This window comes from Monodon monoceros, unplaced genomic scaffold (assembly GCF_005190385.1).
Source record: "Monodon monoceros isolate NGI ecotype Baffin Bay Population unplaced genomic scaffold, NGI_Narwhal_1 Super_Scaffold_6, whole genome shotgun sequence".
Classification (NCBI taxonomy): Eukaryota; Metazoa; Chordata; class Mammalia; order Artiodactyla; family Monodontidae; genus Monodon; species Monodon monoceros.
In genome coordinates this window covers 34,952,382-34,976,630 of record NW_021703783.1, presented here as the reverse complement: position 1 = coordinate 34,976,630, position 24,249 = coordinate 34,952,382, and the positions used below count along the sequence as shown (strand labels likewise).

Sequence of the window (24,249 nt, the reverse complement as noted above, 5' to 3'; positions counted from 1 at the left end):
TTTCTTTCCCCACTCTTGAGTTTGGGCAAAAATGTTAATAAAGACTATGATCAGAAATAAGACTGGAAAAGGAAGGTTGAGGCTGTCATAGAGAGTTGAGCAATAAAGCTAAAATTTCTGCATATTATCTTACAAGGAGTAATGTTATGCAAAAAGATACCATTAAAGGTTTTTTTTCACTGGATTACAATGTGGTGAAACCATTTTAGGAAAACTTGGTAAAAGTTACTCCAAAAAGATAGGAAGCTAAATATCTGTTTGAAAAATTCTGGAGCTGTCTCTTTGTTCTCAGGCTGTGTTTCTTTTTTGTCTTTATGACTCGTTTAGTATATGCCTTACTTGATCAATTCTGAGAACCCTTTTTTTCCCCCATTGTAACATCTCTGAAGTAGGATTCTATCTTATCATTTGTCTCATATGATCACTGTTGACCAAGCAGCTGCATAGTTGTCACTGCCTGTGATTGTATGAACATACAAAGTGCTGTCATTAAATCTGGAGAATAGATAGCAGAAACTTGGGAGAAGATCCATAGATAATCCTGGAGTTTTCTTAACCCCTAGACCTCTAACTGAGAGAGAATTGGGGGAAATTCATCAGACACATGCACCAGCATTCCCGAGAAAGTCATAAGTTGGCTAATTCTATTAAGTACATACTTAACTGCAAGGCCAATATAAGAGGCCAGCACCAATGATTTAGTTCTTGTATGGATTTCCTGAAGAATCACCACTGTTCTTTATTTTTCTTCCAGCTTTATTGAGATAATAGTTGATATATACAGCACTGTGTAAGTTTAAGGTATACAGCATAATGTTTTGAGTTACATACATCATGAAATGATTATCACAGTAAGTTTAGTGAACATCATCTCATATAGATACATTAAAGAAATAGAAAAAAATTTGTTTCCTTGTAATGAGAACTCTTAGGATTTACTCTCGAACAACTTTGAGGTATAACATACAATGGTGTTAATTATATTTATCATGTTGTATGTTACATCCCTAGTACTTATTTATCCTATAACTGGAAGTCTGCACCTTTTGACTACCTTCATCAATTCCCCCTCCTCTCAACCTTCATCTCTGGTAACCACAAGTCTGAGCTCTTTTTCTATGAGTTTGTTTGATTGTTTGTTTTTGAAGTATAATTGACCTACAACACTGTTAGTTCCTGGTACACACATAATGATTTGATATTTCTATACATTTCAAAATGATCACCATGATAAACCCATTTACCATCTGTCACCATACAAAGATATTACATAATTTATGGACTGTATTCTCCACAAATCACCACTGTTCTTGATAGCATAGAGGATGATATCATGTGAAAAATGGTCATCAACAAACTTGGGTTGAAAAGTAATTAGAAAAAGTTGGATTTTGCATGTAAAGAAGTTTTATGAATGCCTTAACCAATTTATTATGCCTGTATATTCACTTTTATTAGTCAATTAAAAACTGTACCTAGGTCTATATTAGTTTCCTAGGGCTGCTGTAAAAAATTCATTACAAACTTGGTGGCCAAAACAGCTTGGTGGTCAAAAACAGCTCTTTCAGTAATTCCGAAATAAAATTTCTAAGTGATGGGAAATCACTGTGACCCAACTCTGATGCAGAGATTGTGTTCTCCAAATAACATTTCCTAATAAAAGAACCAGGCCTCCTTGAAATAAATGACTGTTTCCAGGTTTGAGATAGTAAATAAATAAGATGTGCCTAGAATATTTTTTTCTTAACAGAAGGCAAGGAAACTTTCAAAGCAGTGCTAGGATTGTAACAAAAAGTCTCAAGAATCAACTAGATTGGGCTCCCTTTAGGCAAAAATGGAACAATCTGAGCATGAAGAGGATAATAACTTCAGTAACTGTCAAGGACAGTTATTGAAACCTGTCAGATATGTTTAAGTTCATGAGTTCATCATGCTACCTTATAAGTAAACAAACACAAATTGGTCTATTTTAGAGGATGCTAGGAAGTTAACTCATTTTTAAAACCAATATATGAAAGGAAAGATACAAGCATCTACCTTGCCTTTTGTATATAAACTACATCAAGGTAATTGAACAGGTAGTAAAGGAAAGTTTATTTATTTATTTATTATTTTAAATTTTTTTTTGCGGTACGCGGGCCTCTCATTTCTGATTAAGAAATCTAACTACTAATTTATAAGACATACAAGAGACAGAGATGCGTGTTAAGTGACAAGGAGATGCAGTCAACAAAATGTAGACCATAGACAAATGACCTGGTTTCTTCTGTCAAAAAGTTCCAAGGAGTTTAAAAGTGGGAGAGGGAACCTGTAGATTAAAAGAGACAAAAGAAAGATTCAACTAGTCACAGTTGGATTATTTGGATCCTTATTGTGACATGTTGTAAAAAGAAAGTAAAATATATATACATAAAACTTTAAGGACAGTTGGGGAAAATTGAACTTCAGGTGTTTGGTATTAAGGAGTTATTGGAAGTTTTTTGTTTACTTGTAATAATAGTATTAATGTTATTTTTTTCCCCAAAGAACACTTATATTTTAGAGTTATTTACTGAAATAGTTGTGCATTAAAATGATATGATGTCTAGAATTTGTTTCAAAATGACTTGAGAAGGTAGTAGATAAATTAACAGTGGATGTGAATTAATAATTGTGGAGGCAGGGATATGGGTATAATGGAGTTTCATTATGCTATTTGCTCTATTTTGTGTTTTTTTGAAATTTTCTGTAATTAAAAAAAATGTACTATGAGAATTTAATTGGCCATTTTCCCCTGATAGTGGTGCATAAAATAATTCAAGTTCTTACGTTAACTTCAATGAAATAAAGTATATTAGCTTGTTTTGTGGCTTTTTTTTTCTAGAAAGATTTTAAGTTGTGAATAGTTGTGTTTTCTGTATGGCATTTTCCAGGGTATCATACAAAGTGGTAATGGTAATTAAGTACTTAGTATTTGATTGTCCTTGGCTGTAGCTACCTGATGATAAAAGGTAACTGATCTATGCCTGTAACAGACAGCAAACAAACTTCAGAAAGCTTTAGTAATAAAAAGATGCGTGAAAATAAAAGACAATTTTAGGAAAGTAGTTTTCTCTTGAAGGCAAAGAGACTGAAACAAAGATTAATATAAAAGTAAAATAACTAAATGTTAACAGTTAAATCTGCCCTGTAGGTGTCATTTTTTGTACTTTATGGAATGTTCAAAATTGTTCATAATTATAAATTTTAAAACAATTTTAAAAGGCTGAATATCTTGGCCAAGATCACACAGTTGGAGCAGACAGAATTTGATCCAGTCTTCTGACTCTTATGTCTAATGCCTCTTACCACTGCAGAATAATGCTGAAGTATGATATTATTAATATTACTCATCTTAAGCCTCTCACTTTGTGGCTGTCCACAAGCTTTATAACTCAAATTATCGTCTTTTTCTAATGGCTCGATATAAATAGCAGACTGCTCCCTACTTAGTGGACCAATTAACTTTGTAATTAACTTTATTTTGTGTTTCCTTTCAGAAATGTAATAGAGAACAGGTTTTGTTTTTGTTTTTTTTCAGGCTCAAGTTTATAAGTCATAACTATAGGAATAGAACCTTTAAGGGTTTTAACCTTTAATTTTCACATTGACATTTCTTAGATATCATTTATTAACAAACTGCCTCATTAGAAGACCAAGAGAATCTGTAAAGTTACTTGTAATTGTCTCAAAGTTTAGAGGCAATAATGAACCTATCATGCAAAAGAGAAGCAACCTTGGACTCTTAAATGTAGGCATTTGATGACTGAGCAAGGAACTAAGATGAAAGTTAAGGTGAAGGTAGAGTTAGTGGGAAGTTGTGCAAATTAAGAACATTTTTATGTATTTACCTAGTTAGACTGAGCAGGAACCATGGTGCCCAAAGGATAATTTAAATTTATTTTTATGAAAGAACTTCTTGAGAAAATATTATCTGTCTTTTTATGATTGCTTGGCTAGATTTCAGAAGCAATGCGGTTTAGTGTCTTTAATTTTTTCAAGTTTTTCGAAGTTTTTAATTGGGTGCCTGCCAAGTACTAGGCTCTAAGCTCAGAGCCTTTGTTATACTGGTTCGTATTGTAGAAAAAGATGTTGTCATGAAACATCTTTTGGGATATACTGAATTCAAAAGAATGAGATAAGCTTCCGGTTAAGCATAACAGATTGAGCACCTGTTTAATTCTCTTATCCCTCCTAGAACCCTATGGAAATGACCATAAAGGAATGAAAAGAAAATTAAAATTTAAAGCCAGAAAGATAAGAGAACTAGAGAGAAGGGACAGCAGATAAGAGATGTCCATAAAATAGAAGCTTGAAAATGGTTGTTTGAGGTGAATGGTAAACTGTCTTAGCAGAAAGCTGAAGCCCAAACCTTTCATGGAGAGAGTGGGGTTAAGAATCAAATCAGTTCACGTACCATAGAACCTTAGTCTTGGGTCTGGGGGCCTCTGTTCTCTCTGAAAGCAGGTATATGCAGTTGTGCTGAAAAACAGAATTGGTTAAATTTTTTAAAGGAGAAGTTTATCCTGCACATTTCTGGCCAGTGTAGGGGAAGGAGTCTATGCAGGCAAAGACTGGAGGCTTACTCTCTAGAATGAGTGGTTGAACCAGATTAAACCGTAGCACACATGGGGGTAGAGGAAACAACAGTAAAGAAAAGGAAATTAAGTCAGATGTTGAGGCCTCTAGTTCCCTACCCATGATCATTTCCCAAAGCACTTGCAATCTTGCTTGTTCCCAAAGTGGGAGATAGAAGGTATCTTCCAGGATACTGTCTTGCCTAAAAGACTTGGAGATACTGCCATTTGGGTGTCTCTGAATGAAGCAGCCAGGTCTGTGCTTGATCACCTTACAGTGAAAGGCATTGAAAGGCGCTGACCACCCATCCACATCATCTTCAATCAGTATTTTAGTGTCCCGCAAACAATCAAGGATCACCAGAGATTTGAGGGAACCTCCAATATAATAGAGATCAATAAAGAGACAAAGGAAAGGAACCTGATAGAAACCCAGTGCTGGGAAACAGGGAACTACTTGAAAATTAATATCCTCAGAGATAAGAGAAGGGATATTTCATCAGTGAGACAAGAAAAGACTAAAAAAAGAAAACCTTTGGAAATTTAGAATATTACAGTAGAAGTTTAAAATATTGAACAGAAGTGGAAGATGAGCTTAGAAACCTCAGAAAGTGGAACAGAAGTCAAAGAGGTGGTAGGGTATTAGTTCATGAGGTTCCGGTACTGAGTACTAAAATTCCAGAAAGGAAAAATAAAAGGGAGAAATTTATCAAGAAAAATACAACAAAAGAAAATTTCCCAGAATAGTAGAGTATGAGTATCCAGATAATTAACCTAATACCTAGTAAATGAGGAAGGAACTATACTAAGTGCTTTATAAAATCCTAGAACTCTGCATATAACAATATTTGAAGAGCTTCTAGAGAGAGAAAATAGACCATGTGTAAAAGAATGTTGTCATCAACAACAGATGGAGCAGTGGAGCACTGCCTTGAAAATTCTGGGGAAAACAATTACTAACCTAGAAAATTCTGTACACTACCAAACCATCAGTCAAGTGTTAGGGCAAAATGAGGACATTCTCAAATACATAAGAGCTCAAAAATTCATTCTCACACATCCTCTCCCATAATTATACTGGAGGATATGTATGTGTCACTTAATGAGAAAGTAAACAAAGGAACAATGTGAGGTTCAGAAAATGAGTTCCTAAAAGAAACAGAGAAAGGAGAAAAATAATAAAATGAGTTTCGACCCAGGAAAAAAGGGGATCGTGACTACGATGGAGGATAGTCTCAGAATGACGGTTGAACAGCAGCATTTAGAGAGCTGTCCGTTCAGATTGGAGCAAGAGAGTCCGTTCAGAGTATTTCCAAGAGAGTGGGGAGCAAACTTGATGGATGAATTGATGTATTTGAGTGTATTAAGAGGAGATTTATACTTTTGTTGTAGAGTTAGCTAAGTTAATGGTAGATAATATAACTAAAGAAAAAAGAAAACAAAGCAGTCATTATCCCTAGGAGAAGCAAGAAGTTGTGCAAGAAAAGTAATCATAATTCAGTACATGGTTCAGCCGAGAATGTCTGTATAGTTATAATTATGTAATATTGCTTATGTCCAATGTTGATATATCAAAAGAACATTAGGGTAGAGGAGCAAAAGTCTTTATCTTCTATAGAAAAAAAAATTGGAAAATATCTGAAACCAAAAAAATCAAGGTAGAGTAAGCATGTTATTTAGAAATAAAGAGGTGAAATATGAGAGGAAACAGCTAAAGGATTTGATGAGTGCTTTGGTGGAGCTGAAATCAGGAGTGGGGATTGCTGTAGTTTTTTGTTTTTTTTTTTTTAATAAGTCTAGAAATGCTGTTTGACTTCTTAAAGTATGTACATGCATTACTTTGATAAAAATTAAATGAAAAGATGTATCACTGCTGTCCAAAGGATAGATTAGTAGAATGAACTTGTGAAATGGTCTCTAGGAAACCACAGTTTAGACAAATCCACCATTGGAGCTGCTCATAATCACCTGAGAATTACCTTGAAATATGTGAAATAGCTTTTGGACGAGATTTTCATACTTAGCATTGGCCAGAAAACTAACAGAGAGCATTTCATCTGTGGTGGCTTCTTGACATAGGCTTCCAAGTGAAGGAATGCTGTGTCAGCAGTATGTACTTATTCAGTATTGAGTGAATGAAACCTGAATGAGAACAACTTAGCACCCTTTGGGCGTAAAAAATACTGTGTAGCTACAACACAGCAATTCTCAGTCTAGTTGAAGGAAATTGTTATTTCTAAGAATGTGGCTGGGTACCTATCACACATTTTTATTCCTGGCTTCTTTAACCACTTGAAAAAGTCAGTATCATCTTTTAGATATACATCAAAGGGTAGGAAAATAAGTTCCTGGAACTCAGCCAGCACCCCTCTCCCCAGCATGAAATTTCATTTGTTACAGCAGTTCTGGGTGGGACGTGTGTGAAGGATGGATAATAGCATGAAACCATACAGCTGTTATATAGTAACTTAAAAGGAAATTAGTATGTTATTAAGTAGAAAGTAGACTGTTACCAACTGGACTGACAGAAGAAACCCAAAATACTTACAATCTTGCAGTGGCAGGAAACAGGCCTCCCAGTCAGTCAGGTTGATTTATTTTGAACAAAGTTAGTAGGGCCTTTGTGAGACAAGTTTGGCTGGAGATTGAAAGACCAGTTGTTGATTGTACTGTAAACTTTTCCCAGAGTTCTGAGGAGAGAGCAGTGGCAGTACCAGCAGCAGTTTATTGCAGACAAGTGTATTGATAGGTAGAGATGACTAATAACATAGGTTTGATGATAAAGAAAACCAAGAGCAGTAATCTATAAAGATGTTAACACAATTTTTGTGGTTAGCAGAAACTATTCCTCCTTTATCTTCCTTAACCTGGAAGTATGTATCCATAGAAATAAATTTTCAGATGGGACAGGTAAAACCAAAAAATAAGTCGTAAGCAATACAACCAAAAACGTTGCTGTAGCAGAAAGCTGTTTTAATCAACACTTCTACTTTTCCTAATTCTATAAAGTTTGAGGAGGAAGGGGGAGGGTACTTAATTGAAATTGGTGACTGTGGCCAAATGGTAATTTATGGTTGACAAGGGCTGATGGCCCCAGTTCCCCTGGTCAGCTTCTACTTGAGGTGAGTTAACAGTACCTGTTGTTTAGGTCATAACTTGAAAGGATATATTAAGTGCATTATTGATATTAAATAATTTGACTTCTTTTATATGCTTTTCATTATAGGATGGTTTAAGTTTGCACATGGTGCCAGAAAATATTGACTAGAATTTTAATACTTAATGCTCCGAGCATAGCAGTTTTACATGCTTCACTAGTTTTCTGTATTGCGCCCTCTTATATTTTCCTTTTGTCTGTGGCTTAACAAGATAAAATTAGCATTAAAAAAAATTATATAAATGGAAGTACTGTTATTTTAAATACAACTTTTCTACACATTTTAACCTTCTCTTGTCAATATGCCAGTATCCATACTCGTTTAAAACCTTTTAAAATAAAAATTAAGCCAAGATCTTTTTGTGTCTTTGTACAGGAAACTCTAAATACAGTGAAATGGGAGGAAAAGAAAATGCAATAACAAAGACAAATAAGGTTTGTTGAAATAAAGAAAAATATTTTTCTTAGATTAATAAGTTTATTATTGTTTTGGTACATAACTCTAGTGCCTCAGGTATATCAAAATATTTAAATATAACTATTGGGTGGGCCAAAAAGTTCGTTCGGGTTTTTCAGTACGATTTAACAGAAAAACCTAAATGAACTTTTTGGCTAACCCAATATTACCTACCTATTATGGAAAGATTTTGTTTGCTGTAACACCAACCTCTCTTTACTTTTCTAGCCTCAAAGATCAAATCCGTGTACAAATCAGTGCTTCAGAAATTTTTTCTCCAATATCTTCTCTTCTAGTAGTCACACTGGAGAATCTTCTTTTACCAGTACAGCTTACTGGTTAGTATTTTCTGCTTTTAATTTATGCTTTTTATATTTGATATTTTAGTTATTAAAGTTAACTTTTGGTAGAAATTTAAACTTGGCTCAACAAACATTATGAAAGCACCTTGTTTTATGTTTTTGTTTCTTTTGGCAAATAAACAAAGGGAAACCTGTTACTTTGTGACCCTCTATTATGCAGTGACTGCCTATCCTAGTGGTCTTCCTTTTCCTTAATAATAAATTTAGTTGTTCTACACAAGGTTTTTATGTGATAGAGAAGTAGGCTAGTTGTTAAATGATGAGGGAAGTACCTAATAAAGCAGAACACTTTCAGAGTAGACTCAGTCATCTTTGAACCTTTTAGTAACTGGCATTATAGATCGTGAGTAGATATTTGTGGAATTTGAAGATTAAGTTGGAGTTTTAAAATCACATGGAGTTGGTTGAATGAACGAGACAGATTAAGATTGTGATTTAATTTTAGAGGTTGGCAAGGTACCAAAGAAAACAATTACATCCGAGTAGCCTTTTGAAAAACTGAACTGTACCCATTTTTAGTTACAAAAATAACCATGCCTTCCTTTACTTTCTTCTTTTGTCTTATGCTTAGTTTCAGATGGCAAACTATTGCACCTAGAATTTTGGCTGGAACTGCTTGCTGCAACTTTGGTTCATGGGATAGAAGTAGTGTTGCTTTTTTCTCTCAATAATAAGGCTATTAGTCTGAATTGACTTTTTAAAAATTCTGTCAAGATAGAAATTCAAGTGTTATTTTTATGAATCAGATTAGTACAATTTAGATTTATAATATAAAAAATTTAGTTTAGGAATGAGTTCATTTTGAAAGTTTTTAAATAGAAAAATGTTCTTTTTTAAAAAAAATGTGATTTATAATGCTAGGTATAAAAACTTCTGCTATTTATGGTATAACCCAGTTGTTATTCTGAACTTAAATATTTGGAATTCTGATGAGGGTCTAAAATTTATCTTTTAGTACAGAATTTATAGAAGTCAATGAAATCAGTGCGTTGATTAGGCAGAAGAGACAGGAACTGGAATTGTCATGGTTTCCTGATACATTACCTGGAATTGGAAGGTAAAAAAAAAAATTGTTTACTAAAGTGTCTACATGCTAACATGTGCATAAGATATCATTAATAAGGCACAGAGGTATCTTATTCAATGGGTATGTTTCTAAGAAAGTTTTGTTTAATTCAACTTTGGTGTTTCAGTTGCCTAATGAAAAGCCCCTATTTAAAGAACCCCTTGAAAAGTAAAGAATATTTTATTTATTTGTTTAATAAATGTAGATATTTGATTACTTTAACAGGGAGAGCACCCAAATGATGAGATTCATTATTAGTAATAGCATTCAGATCTTCCATCCTTCTTCTATCTTTTCCTCCATTCCAGTCTTCCCTGTGTGCTATTAGCTGAAGCACTGATTTTATCATGACACTTCCCATCTCCACAGTGTTATTCTAAATCACTACTTGATCAAGTCCCTACTTTGCCCTGACATTCATGACTTTCTATAATCTAGCCCTTTCTTTCTTAGTTTTTTCTGAAGCTATTAACACATTGGTAGGTACACGATGTATACTTAAATCAGGTTCCTATGTAAAGACCAAGTTCCTTGCCAGAGTTTTATATTCATTCCTGTAACATACTGTAACTTTTAGATATCACTGTAATACAGTTCTGCGAAGGGCCTTCACCCTCTAGGAATAACAATGGAACATAAGTAAAATTGGGAAGTCCAGATATGTATAATATGAAACCTTTTCTTAGAGCTGTTTTCTTTGTACATGTGCAAGTTGCACATTGTTCTTCAAGCTTCTTTCCTCCTACTCCAGAATCTCACCTTAGACTGGGTGAGATAGTCTTTTGTCATGAGACCTGACTAAACAAAATATGAATCAGAGTAGGAAGAAGCTGAGGGTGGATTGGTTGTGAATGAAGAAACTTTGGCGTTTTAGCAGGTCCATAGAGACCCTGGGAACCTTGAAGAGCCATCATCCTCAGATTGAGGAATTTTAGAATATAACATAGCAATAGAAATCAGGTGGTTTTTTCCTTTTTAAAAATGTATTTATTTTGATGTTTTTGGCCCTGATATATGCTGTAAAAACATAAAGAAGTCTAATAAAAAATGTGATAAACATCCATAATGTTTATCACATTCAAAATTCAAGTGATGTAGTTTTACTTTCAGTTTTTGTTACTTTTTTAAAATGTATGGACTGATTCCCCTTTGACCTTGATAATTTCTTTAAAACCTGATTTGATTAACTTGACTAAATTATCTCTTTGGTTGCCTGGAAGTGGAGTGGGGCTGGAGCAAGGGGCATGAAGGAGCTTTCTGGGATGGCGGAAATGTTCTATTTCTTGTTTGGGGTGGAGGTTATACAGGTGTATACATTGGTCAGAAGTCATCATACTGTGAACTTAAAATCTGTGCATTTCATTTGTGTATTTTATTTATCTGCATTTTATTATCCAAATTTATTATTTTTTAGAGTGGTGGAAAAAAAGGCTAAAAAACTTTTTGACAAAGTCTTGCATTAACTTCTTTAAACAAGAAACAACTGTTATGTATTAAGTTGCCTTTGATCTCCCTTTGCTATTAATTTATCAAAAAACATGCTTTTAAAAGGTTTTCTGTTTTTTGTTTTTTGCAGCCAGTTGGTAACCATCTTTGAACAATGAGTAACCTTGAGCTTACATTTTTAGCTATTTGGCAGAAAATAATTTAAGCACCCTGTATTTTAATGTCGCTAACCTGATTTGGAAAATTAGTACCTTTAAATTGCTGGTTTAATTTTTAAACCATTTAAACAAAAATGTCTTTTTTTTTTTTGAATTTTCAGAATTAGTTTTATACCCTGGAATATTGAAACAGAAGTGCTTCCTCTCATCTCCTCCTCTGTGTTGCCAAGAACTATTTTTCCAACAAGTACCATATCTTTAGAAAATTTTGGTAAAGTTTTTGAAATTCTTTCTAGTTTAAAAAAAGTTATTAGCCTCTTTAAGTCTCATAAAAAGAATGAGTTTTGATGACTTAGAAAAAGTGTAAATTAAGGTATAGATAGTAAGTCCTAGATATTTTTATAAATATTTGTACAGTGACTTGACTTTAAAATTGTCCCAACTAGAAAATTCCTTTTAAGAAATTACAGCTTCATGTCTTTGAGGAACTGATTAGAAGTCTCCTTTCTATTTAGGGCTTCAATGTTCAAACCATAGATCTTTAAAGTAATATCTCCTATTAATTATGAACAAATAGTTTGAGTCTCTACTATTTGTGGATAGCTATTGTCTCTTGCTTTTGCCTATTGATTCATTAAGCAAATGGCAGTTATCAGACGAAACATATTTTCTTTTGTTGTTTTCCCTATAAAATTGCCCACATGGATTCAAATCTTGGGATGACTCATTTCAGTAGCACTAAAAAATTGGTATTACTCAGGTGTTAGTAGCTATGCATTTATTTATAATTTGATTCACAAGTATATTTTGTTTCACTCTGTTATAGATGTCTATTTTATGCTAAAATAAGCTTAAGCCAAACTATTATCATTTTTTGAAACATACAATTTTTACTTTTTAAAAAACATGTATTATTAGGTACTTCTTGCAAAGGATATGCATTAGCACATACTCAAGAAGGAGAAGAGAAGAAGCAAACTTCTGGTACCTCAAACACCAGAGGATCAAGACGAAAACCAGCAGCAACAACTCCTACAAGGAGATCTACACGTAACACGAGAGCTGAACCAGTCAGTCAGTCTCAGAGGTCCCCAGTATCAAATAATTCTGGGTGTGATGCCCCAGATAGTAATAATCCATCTGTAAGTGTTTCCTCTTCAGGTGAGTCAGAAAAGCAAACAAGGCAGGCTCCAAAACGGAAGTCTGTAAGAAGAGGAAGAAAACTACCTTTACTGAAAAAGAAACTTCGGAGCTCTGTACCTCCCCCTGAAAAATCATCTTCCAGTGATTCAGTAGATGAAGAAATAGTAGAATCTGACATACCACCTGTGTTAGAGAAAGAACATCAATCAGATGTAGAAAGTAGTAACACTGTGCAGATAAATATAGAAAATGAGTCTGCTAATGGCTTGAGAAGTTGCAGTGAGCCAGTAAAAGAAAGTGAGGAACATAGTGAGACCCATGATACAGAGGAAAGAGTAGAATCTTTATATTCTGAATCTGGTACCCAAGATCCTCCTGTGCTAGTTGGAGAGGAGGAGGAAATTCAAAAAGTTGAGAATACAGGTATAGAGGCTAATATGTTATGTCTGGAAAGTGAGATTTCTAAGAATACTTCTGAAAAAGGAGGTGACCCATTGGAAAATCAAGACCAAATAGCTTTACCTTCAGAATCAGAAGTAAAAGCTGATGGATGTACAGATCATCTTCCAAATGATTTTCTTACATGTTCAGGATCTGAAATTGAAGTACACCAACCTATATCAAGCCTAGGTGAGATCCCTGAGAATGCAGAGTCAGCGGTTAATGAAGAAAAAGTTATGGAGAGTCCTATAGTACAAATTATTGATCATAAAGATTCTACAGTAAAAACAGAACATCTTATTGACAGCCCCAAATTAGAATCTTCTGAGGGTGGAATTATACAAACAGTGGACAAAAAATCCATTGAGAGCTCAGAGGTTCATTTGCTTGGGCATGTTGAAAATGAAGATGCAGAAATAATTGCAACATGTGATACTTCAGGAGATGAAAATTTCAATAGTATTCAAGACTCTGAAAACAATTTATTGAAAAAAAATCTTAACACCAAATTGGACAAATCTTTCGAAGAAAAGACTGAATCTCTGGTTGAACATCCCAGATCTACAGAATTGCCTAAAACACATGTTGCACTGATTCAGAAGCATTTTAGTGAGGACAATAATGAAATGATACCTATGGAATGTGATTCATTTTGCAGTGACCAGAATGAATCTGAACTCGAACCGTCTGTAAGTGCTGATGCTAAACAATTGAATGAAAATTATGTGGAGCACAGTTCCCAAAAGAATATGTCATCTTCTGGTCCTTCAAATGAAAAGGTTGAAACTGTGTCTCAGCCATCTGAAATCCCAATAGATACGATAGACAAAGCCAAAAAGCCTCGTACTCGAAGATCTAGATTTCATTCTCCATCTACAACTTGGTCTCCCAACAAAGACACTGCACGAGAAAAGAAGCGGTCTCAGTCTCCATCTCCCAAGAGAGAAACTGGAAAAGAAAGCAGGAAGTCTCGATCACCATCTCCCAAGAAAGAATCTGCAAGAGGACGGAGAAAATCTCGTTCTCAGTCCCCAAAAAAGGACCCACGAGAAAGGAGGAAATCTCAGTCTCGATCTCCAAAAAGAGATAGCACTAGGGAAGGCAAAAGATCTGAATCACTCTCCCCAAAAAGAGACACTTCTAGAGAGAACAGAAGATCTCAGTCAAGACTGAAAGATTCCTCCCCAAGAGAAAAATCCAGGTCCCGGAGCAGAGAAAGAGAAAGTGATAGAGATGGGCCAAAGAGAGATCGAGATAGAGAAAGGAGAACCAGAAGGTGGTCTCGGTCCAGATCTCGTTCTAGGTCACCATCAAGATCTAGAACAAAAAGTAAGAGTTCATCATTTGGTAGAAATGACAGAGTCAGTTATTCTCCTCGATGGAAGGAAAGATGGGCAAATGATGGTTGGAGATGTCCACGAGGAAATGATCGATACAGAAAGAATGACTCAGAGAAACAGAATGAAAATACAAGAAAAGAAAAAAATGACATCAGCCCAGATGCTGATGATTCAGATTCTGCTGACAAACATAGAAACGACTGTCCCAGTTGGGTAACAGAAAAAATAAATTCTGGGCCTGATCCGAGGACCAGAAATCCAGAAAAGTTAAAAGATTCTCATTGGGAAGAAAATAGAAATGAAAATGCAGGGAATTCTTGGAATAAAAACTTTGGTTCAGGTTGGATGTCGAACCGTGGTAGAGGTAACCGTGGCAGAGGCGCTTACAGAGGTGGTTTTGCCTACACAGATCAAAATGAAAACAGGTGGCAAAACCGAAAACCCCTCTCAGGGAATTCAAATAGTTCAGGGAATGAGACTTTCAAGTTTGTGGAACAGCAGCCCTATAAACGGAAAAGTGAGCAAGAGTTCTCATTTGATACACCGGCAGATAGGTCGGGGTGGACATCTGCATCTAGCTGGGCTGTGAGAAAGACTCTGCCAGCAGATGTACAAAACTACTATTCACGACGAGGGAGGAATTCTTCAGGTCCACAGTCTGGATGGATGAGGCAAGAGGAGGAAACAACTGAACAGGGTAACGTGTTTGTTTATCAACACTTTTATTTGAAGAAAGAGATTATAAATTTAATACCTTATTTATATGAGTTGAAATAATCCCTATTTATAGTTTTATGTTAAAGTGAATCCCAGTTATTTACAAGTCACTTTGTATTGTATAATAGATATACACTTCAATATTTATTTTCTTTTTTCACCCCACGCCTGCCCCAAACCTTGCCAAAGACATAAATATTTTAAGTATAATTTGCTACAGTAGAAGAATTTGAGATAGTCCTATGCAGGACTTAAATTCTGTTTCATTTATATCAGATGTGTGCACTTGAAATTTTTTTTTTAATGTTTTATTTGAATTCTATTTATTTATTTATTTGTTTGTTTGTTTTTGGCTCTGTTGGGTCTTCGTTTCTGTGCGAGGGCTTTCTCTAGTTGCAGCGAGCGGGGGCCACCCTTCATCGCGGTGCACGGGCCTCTCACTGTCGCGGCCTCTCTTGTTGTGGAGCACAGGCTCCAGACGCGCAGGGTCAGTAGTTGTGGCTCATGGGCCTAATTGCTCCGCGGCATGTGGGATCTTCCCAGACTAGGGCTCGAACCCGTGTTCCCTGCATTGGCAGGCAGATTCTCAACCACTGCGCCACCAGGGAAGCCCTGCACTTGAAATTTTTTTATCGTTTTCCTATAAATAAGTCACTCTGCTAAAGAAAGATTTATCTTTCCTTGACTTTTCTTGGGAACATTGCAAGAAAAACTCTGTTGCAGATTTTTAAAAAGTGATTAACCTTCTAATTTAGTAATCTTAAATTTTATGTGATTATTTCTTTAACTAGGAAGTTTCTTGAGCTACTGATTCTTTGTGAGTGTTGACCGATGTTATTGTGTGAAGTTATGCTTTAAAATAATTTTAGTTGAATGTTTTCTTTCAGTTAGAAAATCAGCCCACGTTATTTAGGAATGACAGGATTAAACTGAATAATTGGGTATTGGTTTAGGCGTTCTGTTAATTGCTATTTTATTGTAACCAGTGGTGCTTTGTTTCTCTGGCTAAAGAAATTTGTAGCATGATTTTTTTTCATAAGCCTTTTTTCTTTTGATAGATTCTAACCTAAAAGACCAAACAAACCAACAAGGTGATGGTTCTCAGCTACCTATAAATATGATGCAACCACAAATGAATGTAATGCAGCAACAAATGAATGCACAACACCAGCCAATGAATATCTTCCCATATCCAGTGGGTGTTCACGCTCCTTTGATGAATCTCCAGCGCAATCCGTTTAACATTCATCCTCAGCTGCCCTTGCATCTGCACACAGGAGTACCTCTCATGCAGGTAGCTGCTCCCACCAGTGTATCTCAGGGACCACCACCACCACCACCCCCTCCCCCTCCATCCCAGCAAGTCAGCTACATTGCTTCACAGCCAGATGGAAAGCAATTGCAGGTATGTTTTCAGCAACTCAAGTTTCATCAACATAGCCATTGTAAACATTTAGCTATTAGGGACAGATGTTCAAGAAAGGGCTTCCTGGCTGGATATCCATACACAGTGACTTATTCGGTTAGGTTTATGGTAAACCTTCATAACCCCCTTTTCACTGTCCTTCCCCAAACCTCCCACTCCCAAATGAGAAAATGAACTGAATGCATAGTATCAAATCTGAGCTACATACAGGCTATTGCTGATACCCAAACAGGTTTTTAGGTCACGTTAAAAAGACCAAATTATGAGCCAAACTAGAATCAAGTGGTGGACACTTTCCCTGATTTATTGGACTTTTAGGGGGTGGGAACTTGTGATTGGGTACTGTGATAAACCTTGTACTGTTTTGTTCAAACACCAGATAAAGCTGTTCATCGTCCATTACCCTCTGTGTTTCATTTTCATGAATTTACCATGTGAAAAAAGTGCCTCTGAGGCACTTCTTAAATATAGAAAAATTTCAATAATAATCTATAAACATTGTGTTGATTATAGCTTCATGTCTACATCTCAGAAATTCTAGAATCCTGACAGCAAGAGTTGGAAGAGCAGGGGAGTGGGAATTTGGGATCTTGTATCTTTTTCTGCTGTCAGCTCACTGCAAGTCATTTGACTTCACTGTCTCACTTTCCTCCGTCTTTGAAGGGGGGGCATCTACTCTCAAGAGCCTTGTAGGAAAGATACTGTTATTAATGCTGCTCTGCTTCTTGTTGGTTTTAGTGTTGCTGTCAGAACATTACAATACATATATATTTTTTAAAAGTCATCATGAAATATTTAAATGGGGCTGTGTTTAAGAATGTTACTCATTTTTCTTCAGAGTCCTTTAGATATAAATGACCTGAAATATGCATTTCCCTTAAGTACTTAAGTATTGGATTGCTTTGATTTTTTTTTTTTGATGTTATTTCTAATAGGTGACTAAAAGACTTCTGTTGAGTACAAGTAATTCATTAACTGATGATAACTCTTTAAAACAGGGTATTCCTAGTGCTTCTCATGTAAGTAATAACATGAGTACACCAGTCTTGCCTGCTCCGACAGCAGCCCCAGGAAATGTGGGAACAGTTCAGGGACCAAGTTCTGGTAATACTTCGTCATCAAGTCACAGCAGAGCTTCTAATGCTGCTGTAAAATTGGCAGAAAGCAAAGTAAGTGTTACAGTGGAAGCCAGCGCAGATAGCTCGAAGACAGACAAGGCAAGTTCAAAGTTGAGAGCAACTTACATGATTCTGTATATGATAAAGATGAAAAAATAACAGCTTTCTATTGTATAAGTGGTGAAGGGAATTTATTGTTGATAGTCTTAAATTCCAATATTATTTAAAGGGTTCTGTCTGAATATGTTGGTGCCAATTGAATTACTGGTAGTATTTCATATTTATTTTTAGAAATGTTTGGTATGTGTTAGTAAATAACTATTTTGTATTTATAACACTAATATTTGAATAGTTCCTTGCAATAATGTAAATGTACAGTGTTTTCAATTTTATATTTTTAAAGAATTTTTTTTGAAAGTACGTAATTGGGCAAATAATAATTATACATTTTCCTCTTATCAGAAATTGCAAATTCAAGAAAAAGCAGCACAGGAGGTAAAACTGGCCATTAAGCCATTTTATCAAAATAAAGATATCACCAAGGAAGAATATAAAGAGATTGTGCGGAAAGCGGTAGATAAAGTAAGTTATAGCTTTAGTGGAGTTATGTACATATTGTTTTGAACATGCCTGTTTTAATAAAGGAATGATTAATTTAATTAAAATAGTAAGAGGTAGCTTCTACCATTCTTGTCTGTTTTTTACCTTTTGAGATAACGAAACGTGTACCCAACAGGAGATAATGAAACATTAAAAAAATGTCTGGTTATCTCTTTGGCATATTTGTTTTTCATAAAGCTTTCTATTTTCCTTTAATCTGTTTAAGTATGAGAAAAATATTCCCCCTTCTTTTTTTTTATAGGTTTGTCATAGTAAGAGTGGAGAAGTAAATTCTACTAAAGTGGCAAATCTGGTTAAAGCCTATGTAGACAAATACAAATATTCACGGAAGGGAAGCCAAAAGAAAACTCTGGAAGAACCTGTGTCTGCTGATAAAAACATAGGCTGAAGTGGGGAGCACTATAAAGGACACTGTCAAGATACCTGCAAAGTGCAATTTCAACATGTACCTTTAATGGAAAATCATACGTAACTGTGATTGAAATTTGGTTTTGATAAAATTATTTTTTTTAATGTAGGATATAATGTTTTGCTCTAAATAAATATAGTTCTGCACCGCAACTTCTATATCTTTTCCTCCCACCCCACCCCCAAAAAAAAAAAAAATTCAAGGGAAAGTAAAGGGGTTAAAGGAATGTGCATTTTTACAAGGACTGTGTTATATTGTGGATACTGGAAGAAGATGTACAGCTTTTTGATTTGAACAGTGGAGTGCATAAATGAACTTCTGAGTGCACTGGTTTTGGAAGAGATATATATAATACATTTATTCTGTCAGGCTAAAAATAAAGTATGATCTTTATGATTTTTCTCTCTAATTATACAAAGATAAATAATGTATTACCATGAAAAATATTTCTAATCACAGAACATACCAATTGCAGGGTTCCTACTGTGTATTTTTAAAGCACACATCTGAGTAAATTGCTTAGATAGAAAACAAATTATCACACGAGTAAAATTCAGTGTTCAAAACTTTAGAACACTGTTCACCTGTTGTATCACCAAATAAAGGTTATGCTGCTTGGTTTTCTTTTGTGCCTTTTTTTCCCCCAGTTGAGATGAAGCAATTTGATTTGCTAGATTTACAACTTCGGCAGTCTAAGCTCTGTTGAATTTAGAAGACCTGTTTGGAGAAAGTGTTGACTTTGTAAAAATTATGTTCTTCCATAATATCTTCTACTTATCAGAGATGGTAAATTGATTGTGCCAATTGGAGAATTGCTTTTAAGTAGTGACCCCCCCTTCCCTGTGGCTACGGTAGAATCATGACATCTGCTTCAGTGGCTTTCAGATTGTTGCTCATCTGACTAATCACTAATGAAATTCTTCTCACATTTTAGAAATCTCCAAATGCTTTACAGTGAATAAAGTGTTAATTTGGTGACCATATGGTGGCCATTAACCATGTTGCGAAATTCTAGACATTAAAACCGGTGTTTTGGAAAAAGGAGAGGAATTAAATAATGGAGTCTTGTTTAGGCTTTCAGGGACTAGAGATTGGGTTTTTTTTTAGTACTATTTTTATTAAAGGTAAGTTTAAAATGTTCTAGCCTTATTATTTTATTTGGCATCTTGGAAGAAAAAATGGATTATTTCCATGATAAACTGTTTCATTCCAGTAACAGTTTTCAATAGATACCAAATGACTGGAAAGCACTTCAGATAAGATGTTAATGGCACAAAGATGGATGTGTGCCTCAGTGAGACAGACTGACCCTTGTTCTAGCTAAATAGTGAAAGCAATACTCTTTAGGACTGTGCTTTTCTGAGGTAAAGATTATCTGTTTCTCAATTTTATGTGTATAATACTCTCCTGGTGCTAGCTTTGATAGGCGAATTTTGAAATATTGGCCCCAGTAATGATTGTGCTAGTTCATAATCTTTATTAGATTATGAGTATAATCCCCAAAGTGGTAGAAATATTTCCAAGCAGTTTCTGATCTTTATTCTGCATTTCTGGGCATTTGTAATATGGTATTCTACTGATTTATATATATTTTTAATTAAAGTTTGTGTTTAGATTATGATGGGGAAAGAGTTTTGGAAGTATATTTCTTCTAATAAAATATTAAGACAGTGTTTTAAATATCAATGCACACCTCATTTGTTTCAGTTTTGAACACTAGAAACAATTGTGTGAATTTTTAATCTATTTTGGGTTAAAGCTGGTTCACATTTAGAAAATTTTGTAGCAAATTGCCTAAATTGATTAATCACACGACATATTTTTCCGACGTTTTCTTTCAGTGACATTTGGGAGTTGGATGACAGTTTAAAATTTGCTTTATACCGTTTAGCTTGTGCAAACATGTTTAAAAGTTTTGAAGAAAAATAGGTGCTGTGGTCAAGAGTTAAAAGTCTCGCATCTTTGGTAGCAGTGCTAAGAATTAATTCCACCTTTCTTGAATAACAACAGTGTACGACTCTGTATCTGGTTGGGGTACTGGTTGGCCTGCAATTGAAATAGCTAATGAAGAATATTACTGGACTAGAATCAACTTTGAAATATTTAAGAATGTATTAGAAAGTGCATGCTTTATGTTAAAAAAATACATTGCTTTTTAACATTTCCCATTCTTTTATCAGAAATTTACATTAATTTTGCATGTGCACAAACTTAAAAACATTTTGTGGGGTTACAGATTCCTCTTGTTATTTATGAAGATTCAGTATTAACCTTTGAAACCTTGGTCTCTTTAACTTCCTAGTCACATTGACTGATGTTTTAGGCTATAGTGACGCCTAGAATTTTGGGACTAAAATTAGTTATTTTAACATTCCAAAAGTTTTGATTTTTCTCCTCTGGTAATTATATTTTTTCCATTATTTTCCTTTAAATGGCCACAGTGTGTACTGCTTGAATGTTCCATCCAAAAGATGTAGCTTCACAAGCACAGTGCTTGCTCCATGGTCCGTGAGACATTGTTTGTAGTATGAGGATGGAGTGCTGTCTACTGAAACAATACTCTTATTAAACAGATATGTAGTATGTAATATTTTCTAATAAATTCTTTTGATAAACAAAGTAGTGTCTTTAACATTTTATTATTAAGATTCCTGGGAAATAGTGACTTTCACCACATAAGCTCTTTCCAAACATGTGTTGCAGTATTTCTTGGATTTGTACCAAAGTAGTTGGGCTTAGCATCACAGTTAACGTAAATGTCCAAGTTGTAAAGCAAGGGGAGTTAGCTATAAGCATGTATTTTAATAGCATTTTTTCCTAATTACATATCATTGTAGGAAATTAGAAAAGCTTATTTAGTAAATTAAAAAATCTGTAAAAGAAGGAAGAAACCTAAAAACAAAAGGAGAAAAATAGCCTGTAATCCTACCACTTAAAGGTAACTATTAACACTGATCAAACTGCACATAACTGTGTTATAACATCTTTTTCACTTAATGTATTGAGAAGTTTCCATTTTAATAAAAATTCTGCAGCATGACTTTTAATAGCTATAATAGTATTATATACCATCACTTAAAACAGTCCTCCACTATTGGATATTAAGCTATTTTTACTAATATAAATAATAAAATTAGCAAAATATAAATTGTACTAATTAAATGACTGATGTAAACATCTTTATACATAAATTGTACCTGTTTCAGATTATTTTCTGGGAATTGATTCCTGTAAGTAGAATATCTTGATCAGTTTTTATTTCCCCCTAAAATTTAAGATGTAATTATATACATACACTTGAAGTGTAATTTTTTAAATTGAGTTTAAAACTGAATATATTTAGTTTAAAACTCCATTGTTTTCCTAAGCTGATTTGTCTCTACAAAGAGAACCATCAGAAAGTTATTTTTCCCAAACGCTTCAATGCATTTATAAAGATGCTTTTTAAGGCTCCTGGAAAATAGTTTTCACAGATCTTTTTCCCCAGCACATGAATTATATCCTGTAAACTTGTGCATTTCTAGTTCCCTTAATAACTTGAAGGTATAGTCATGTCCATGTTCTATTTTATAGGGGCTATATCGTGTTCCTCTGTTGATGGACATTTTAAGTTATGTACAAGTTTTGGTTACTAGAAACAATGTTTTAACTAACACCCTGTGTGACTTACCTCTGCCAATCTTTTTGTATACAAGGTTACATTGAATTTCAGGATATACACATTTTTCATTTGGATAGATGTTGCCAAGTTGCTCTCTGAAAAGTGTCCTAATTTATAGTCCCTCCACAGTGTCTGAGCTTATAGTTTACTCTTAGTTCCAACTTCGATACTGTGACAGCATTTAAGATTGCTCTTGTTTTTAGGGTCTTAATGAACATTCATTTTATCAAACAGTGCACACCTACTGTGTGTCAGGAATTCTTGGATTCTTCACATATTACCGGGTTTAGTCATACCAGTTTTCTAAAAGAATGGTACAATAATAGCATATTAAGCTTGTACTATGTGATAGGCGTTCTGTCAGACATATTTACCTTATTTTATCTATAAAACTAATGCTAGTAATATCTTTGTTCTACTGATGAGAAAACTGAGATGCATAAAGCTTTAACTGAGTTACCTAGTTACACAGCTACTTGGTGATAGAGCCAGGATTCAGACCTAGCATCGGTAGGCGCCAAAGTCTGCTTGACTTGGGGTGTTGAGCTCACAGATGTAAACCAACATACCACACGTGGGAGTAATGGCTGAAATAAAAAAGTATAGTGGGAGCACAGAACTGACTTTGCTTGGGGGAATAACGTGCGAGGAAGGGTGATAAAACCAAAAAACCTTTAAAGGGAGTGACCGCTTTCAAAATCAGGATAGTGGTCACTGATATGGGGGAGGGAGGAGGCTGTGACTGAGACGGGAAAAAGGCCTGGGAAGGAGGGGGACTACCAAGGTCTACTTCTTGACCTGGGCAGTTGTTACATAATAAACTACTCTTTATGCACTTTGTTATATGTGGTGTTATATTTCACAGTAAAAAAATTTGTAAAAAAAATCCAGAGGCCAGCAATTAACTCAAAGCCATTGTTTAGATTTTTGGTAGACAAATCTACCATTCTTCATCCCTTCCCTTCTTTCAATCTAGTCTCAGTGGGAAAAAGAAATCCATGAATTTGGGGAGAAAAAATAATTCCCCACTGAAAGAATAATTTTGCACCACATAAAACATGCTTCTGTAAGAAATGTGCAAGAGAGTGAAGTGTGCAACACTTAAAAGTGTTTTCTGTATTTATTAGATGGTGGCAGCTTTCAGCTCCCTTTTTTTTTTTCAGTGATGAGCATTTTTATGGACTGACCTTTCCCCAAACAAGTTTTTGCTTATTAGTGAGGTTGAGTATTTTTCCTTCTGCTTATTATTTTTTATTTTTGGTTGCATTGGGTCTTTGTTGCTGCACGCGGGCTTCCTCTAGTTGCGGCGAGTGGGGGCTACTCTTCGTTGTGGTCCGAGGGTGGCTTATTGCGGTGGCTTCTGTTGTTGCGGAGCACGGGCTCTAGGTGCGCAGGCTTCAGTAGTTGTGGCACGCAGGCTCAGTAGTTGTGGCTCGCGGCCCCTAGAGCACAGGCTCAGCAGTTGTGGCGCACGGGCTTAGTTGCTCTGCGGCATGTGGGATCTTCCCGGACCAGGGCTCGAACCCGTGTTCCCTGCGTTGGCAGACGGATTCCCAACCACTGCGCCACCAGGGAAGCCCTCAGCTCCCTTTTTGCACTAAGTTATTTTTAAAAAAAAAAAATCATGACAATTTCCAAAGCATAACTCAAAAGTTGCCGGTTCCCAGGCAACTGCTCTGCAAGAGTGGATCTGTTTGTTTAAAGGGTCAACCTGAAAATTAGGCTAGCGTTATCTTTCACACAGTTGAGCTGTAAACAGGGCATCATATCTGATAATTCAAGTCAGTGAATCTTCTCTAAAGCAAAGGCTAAACATTTTCCTCATGACTTTAGGGAAGCTATAATGTATAGTCAAGGGATTCTGGAACCCTCTCAACCAAATGTGGTTCAGCCTTGTGTTTTAATTCCAGACTACACTTTGTGGAGCCCATTAGGTTCTCTTTAGTGGCCAAACCGTTTCTCTGTTTAGCAACATCTAACTCACTTTGCTCCTCCCTGGAATTCTTCAACAGTTTTATTCCACGCATTTTGTTTGTGTGAAAAGTGTTTATAACTTTGATTCTCTTACTAGTAAGCCCTGCACTAGTTAATCTATAATCTCTCTCTTCCTTACCACTATACAGTCTGTCAAA

At 35.2% G+C, this 24,249-nt stretch overlaps 1 protein-coding gene across 5 annotated transcripts in view; it reads left to right on the top strand.

The window, feature by feature from the left end:
- SCAF11 (SR-related CTD associated factor 11) overlaps positions 1–21,075 on the top strand; it is a 71,383-nt gene extending 50,308 nt beyond the window's left edge. For 3 of the 5 annotated variants that reach the window (XM_029204340.1, XM_029204341.1, XM_029204344.1), the window contains 9 exons: positions 8,129–8,187; positions 8,438–8,547; positions 9,527–9,628; positions 11,403–11,512; positions 12,160–14,862; positions 15,941–16,287; positions 17,307–17,525; positions 17,889–18,008; positions 18,289–21,075. In XM_029204340.1, the coding sequence (XP_029060173.1) occupies positions 8,129–8,187; positions 8,438–8,547; positions 9,527–9,628; positions 11,403–11,512; positions 12,160–14,862; positions 15,941–16,287; positions 17,307–17,525; positions 17,889–18,008; positions 18,289–18,435 (3,917 nt within the window). In that variant the 3' untranslated portion in view covers positions 18,436–21,075. The remainder of the gene's footprint in view (positions 1–8,128; positions 8,188–8,437; positions 8,548–9,526; positions 9,629–11,402; positions 11,513–12,159; positions 14,863–15,940; positions 16,288–17,306; positions 17,526–17,888; positions 18,009–18,288) is intronic. The other 2 variants (XM_029204343.1, XM_029204342.1) reach the window with 2 other exon arrangements.
- Positions 21,076–24,249: the final 3,174 nt, after the last annotated feature.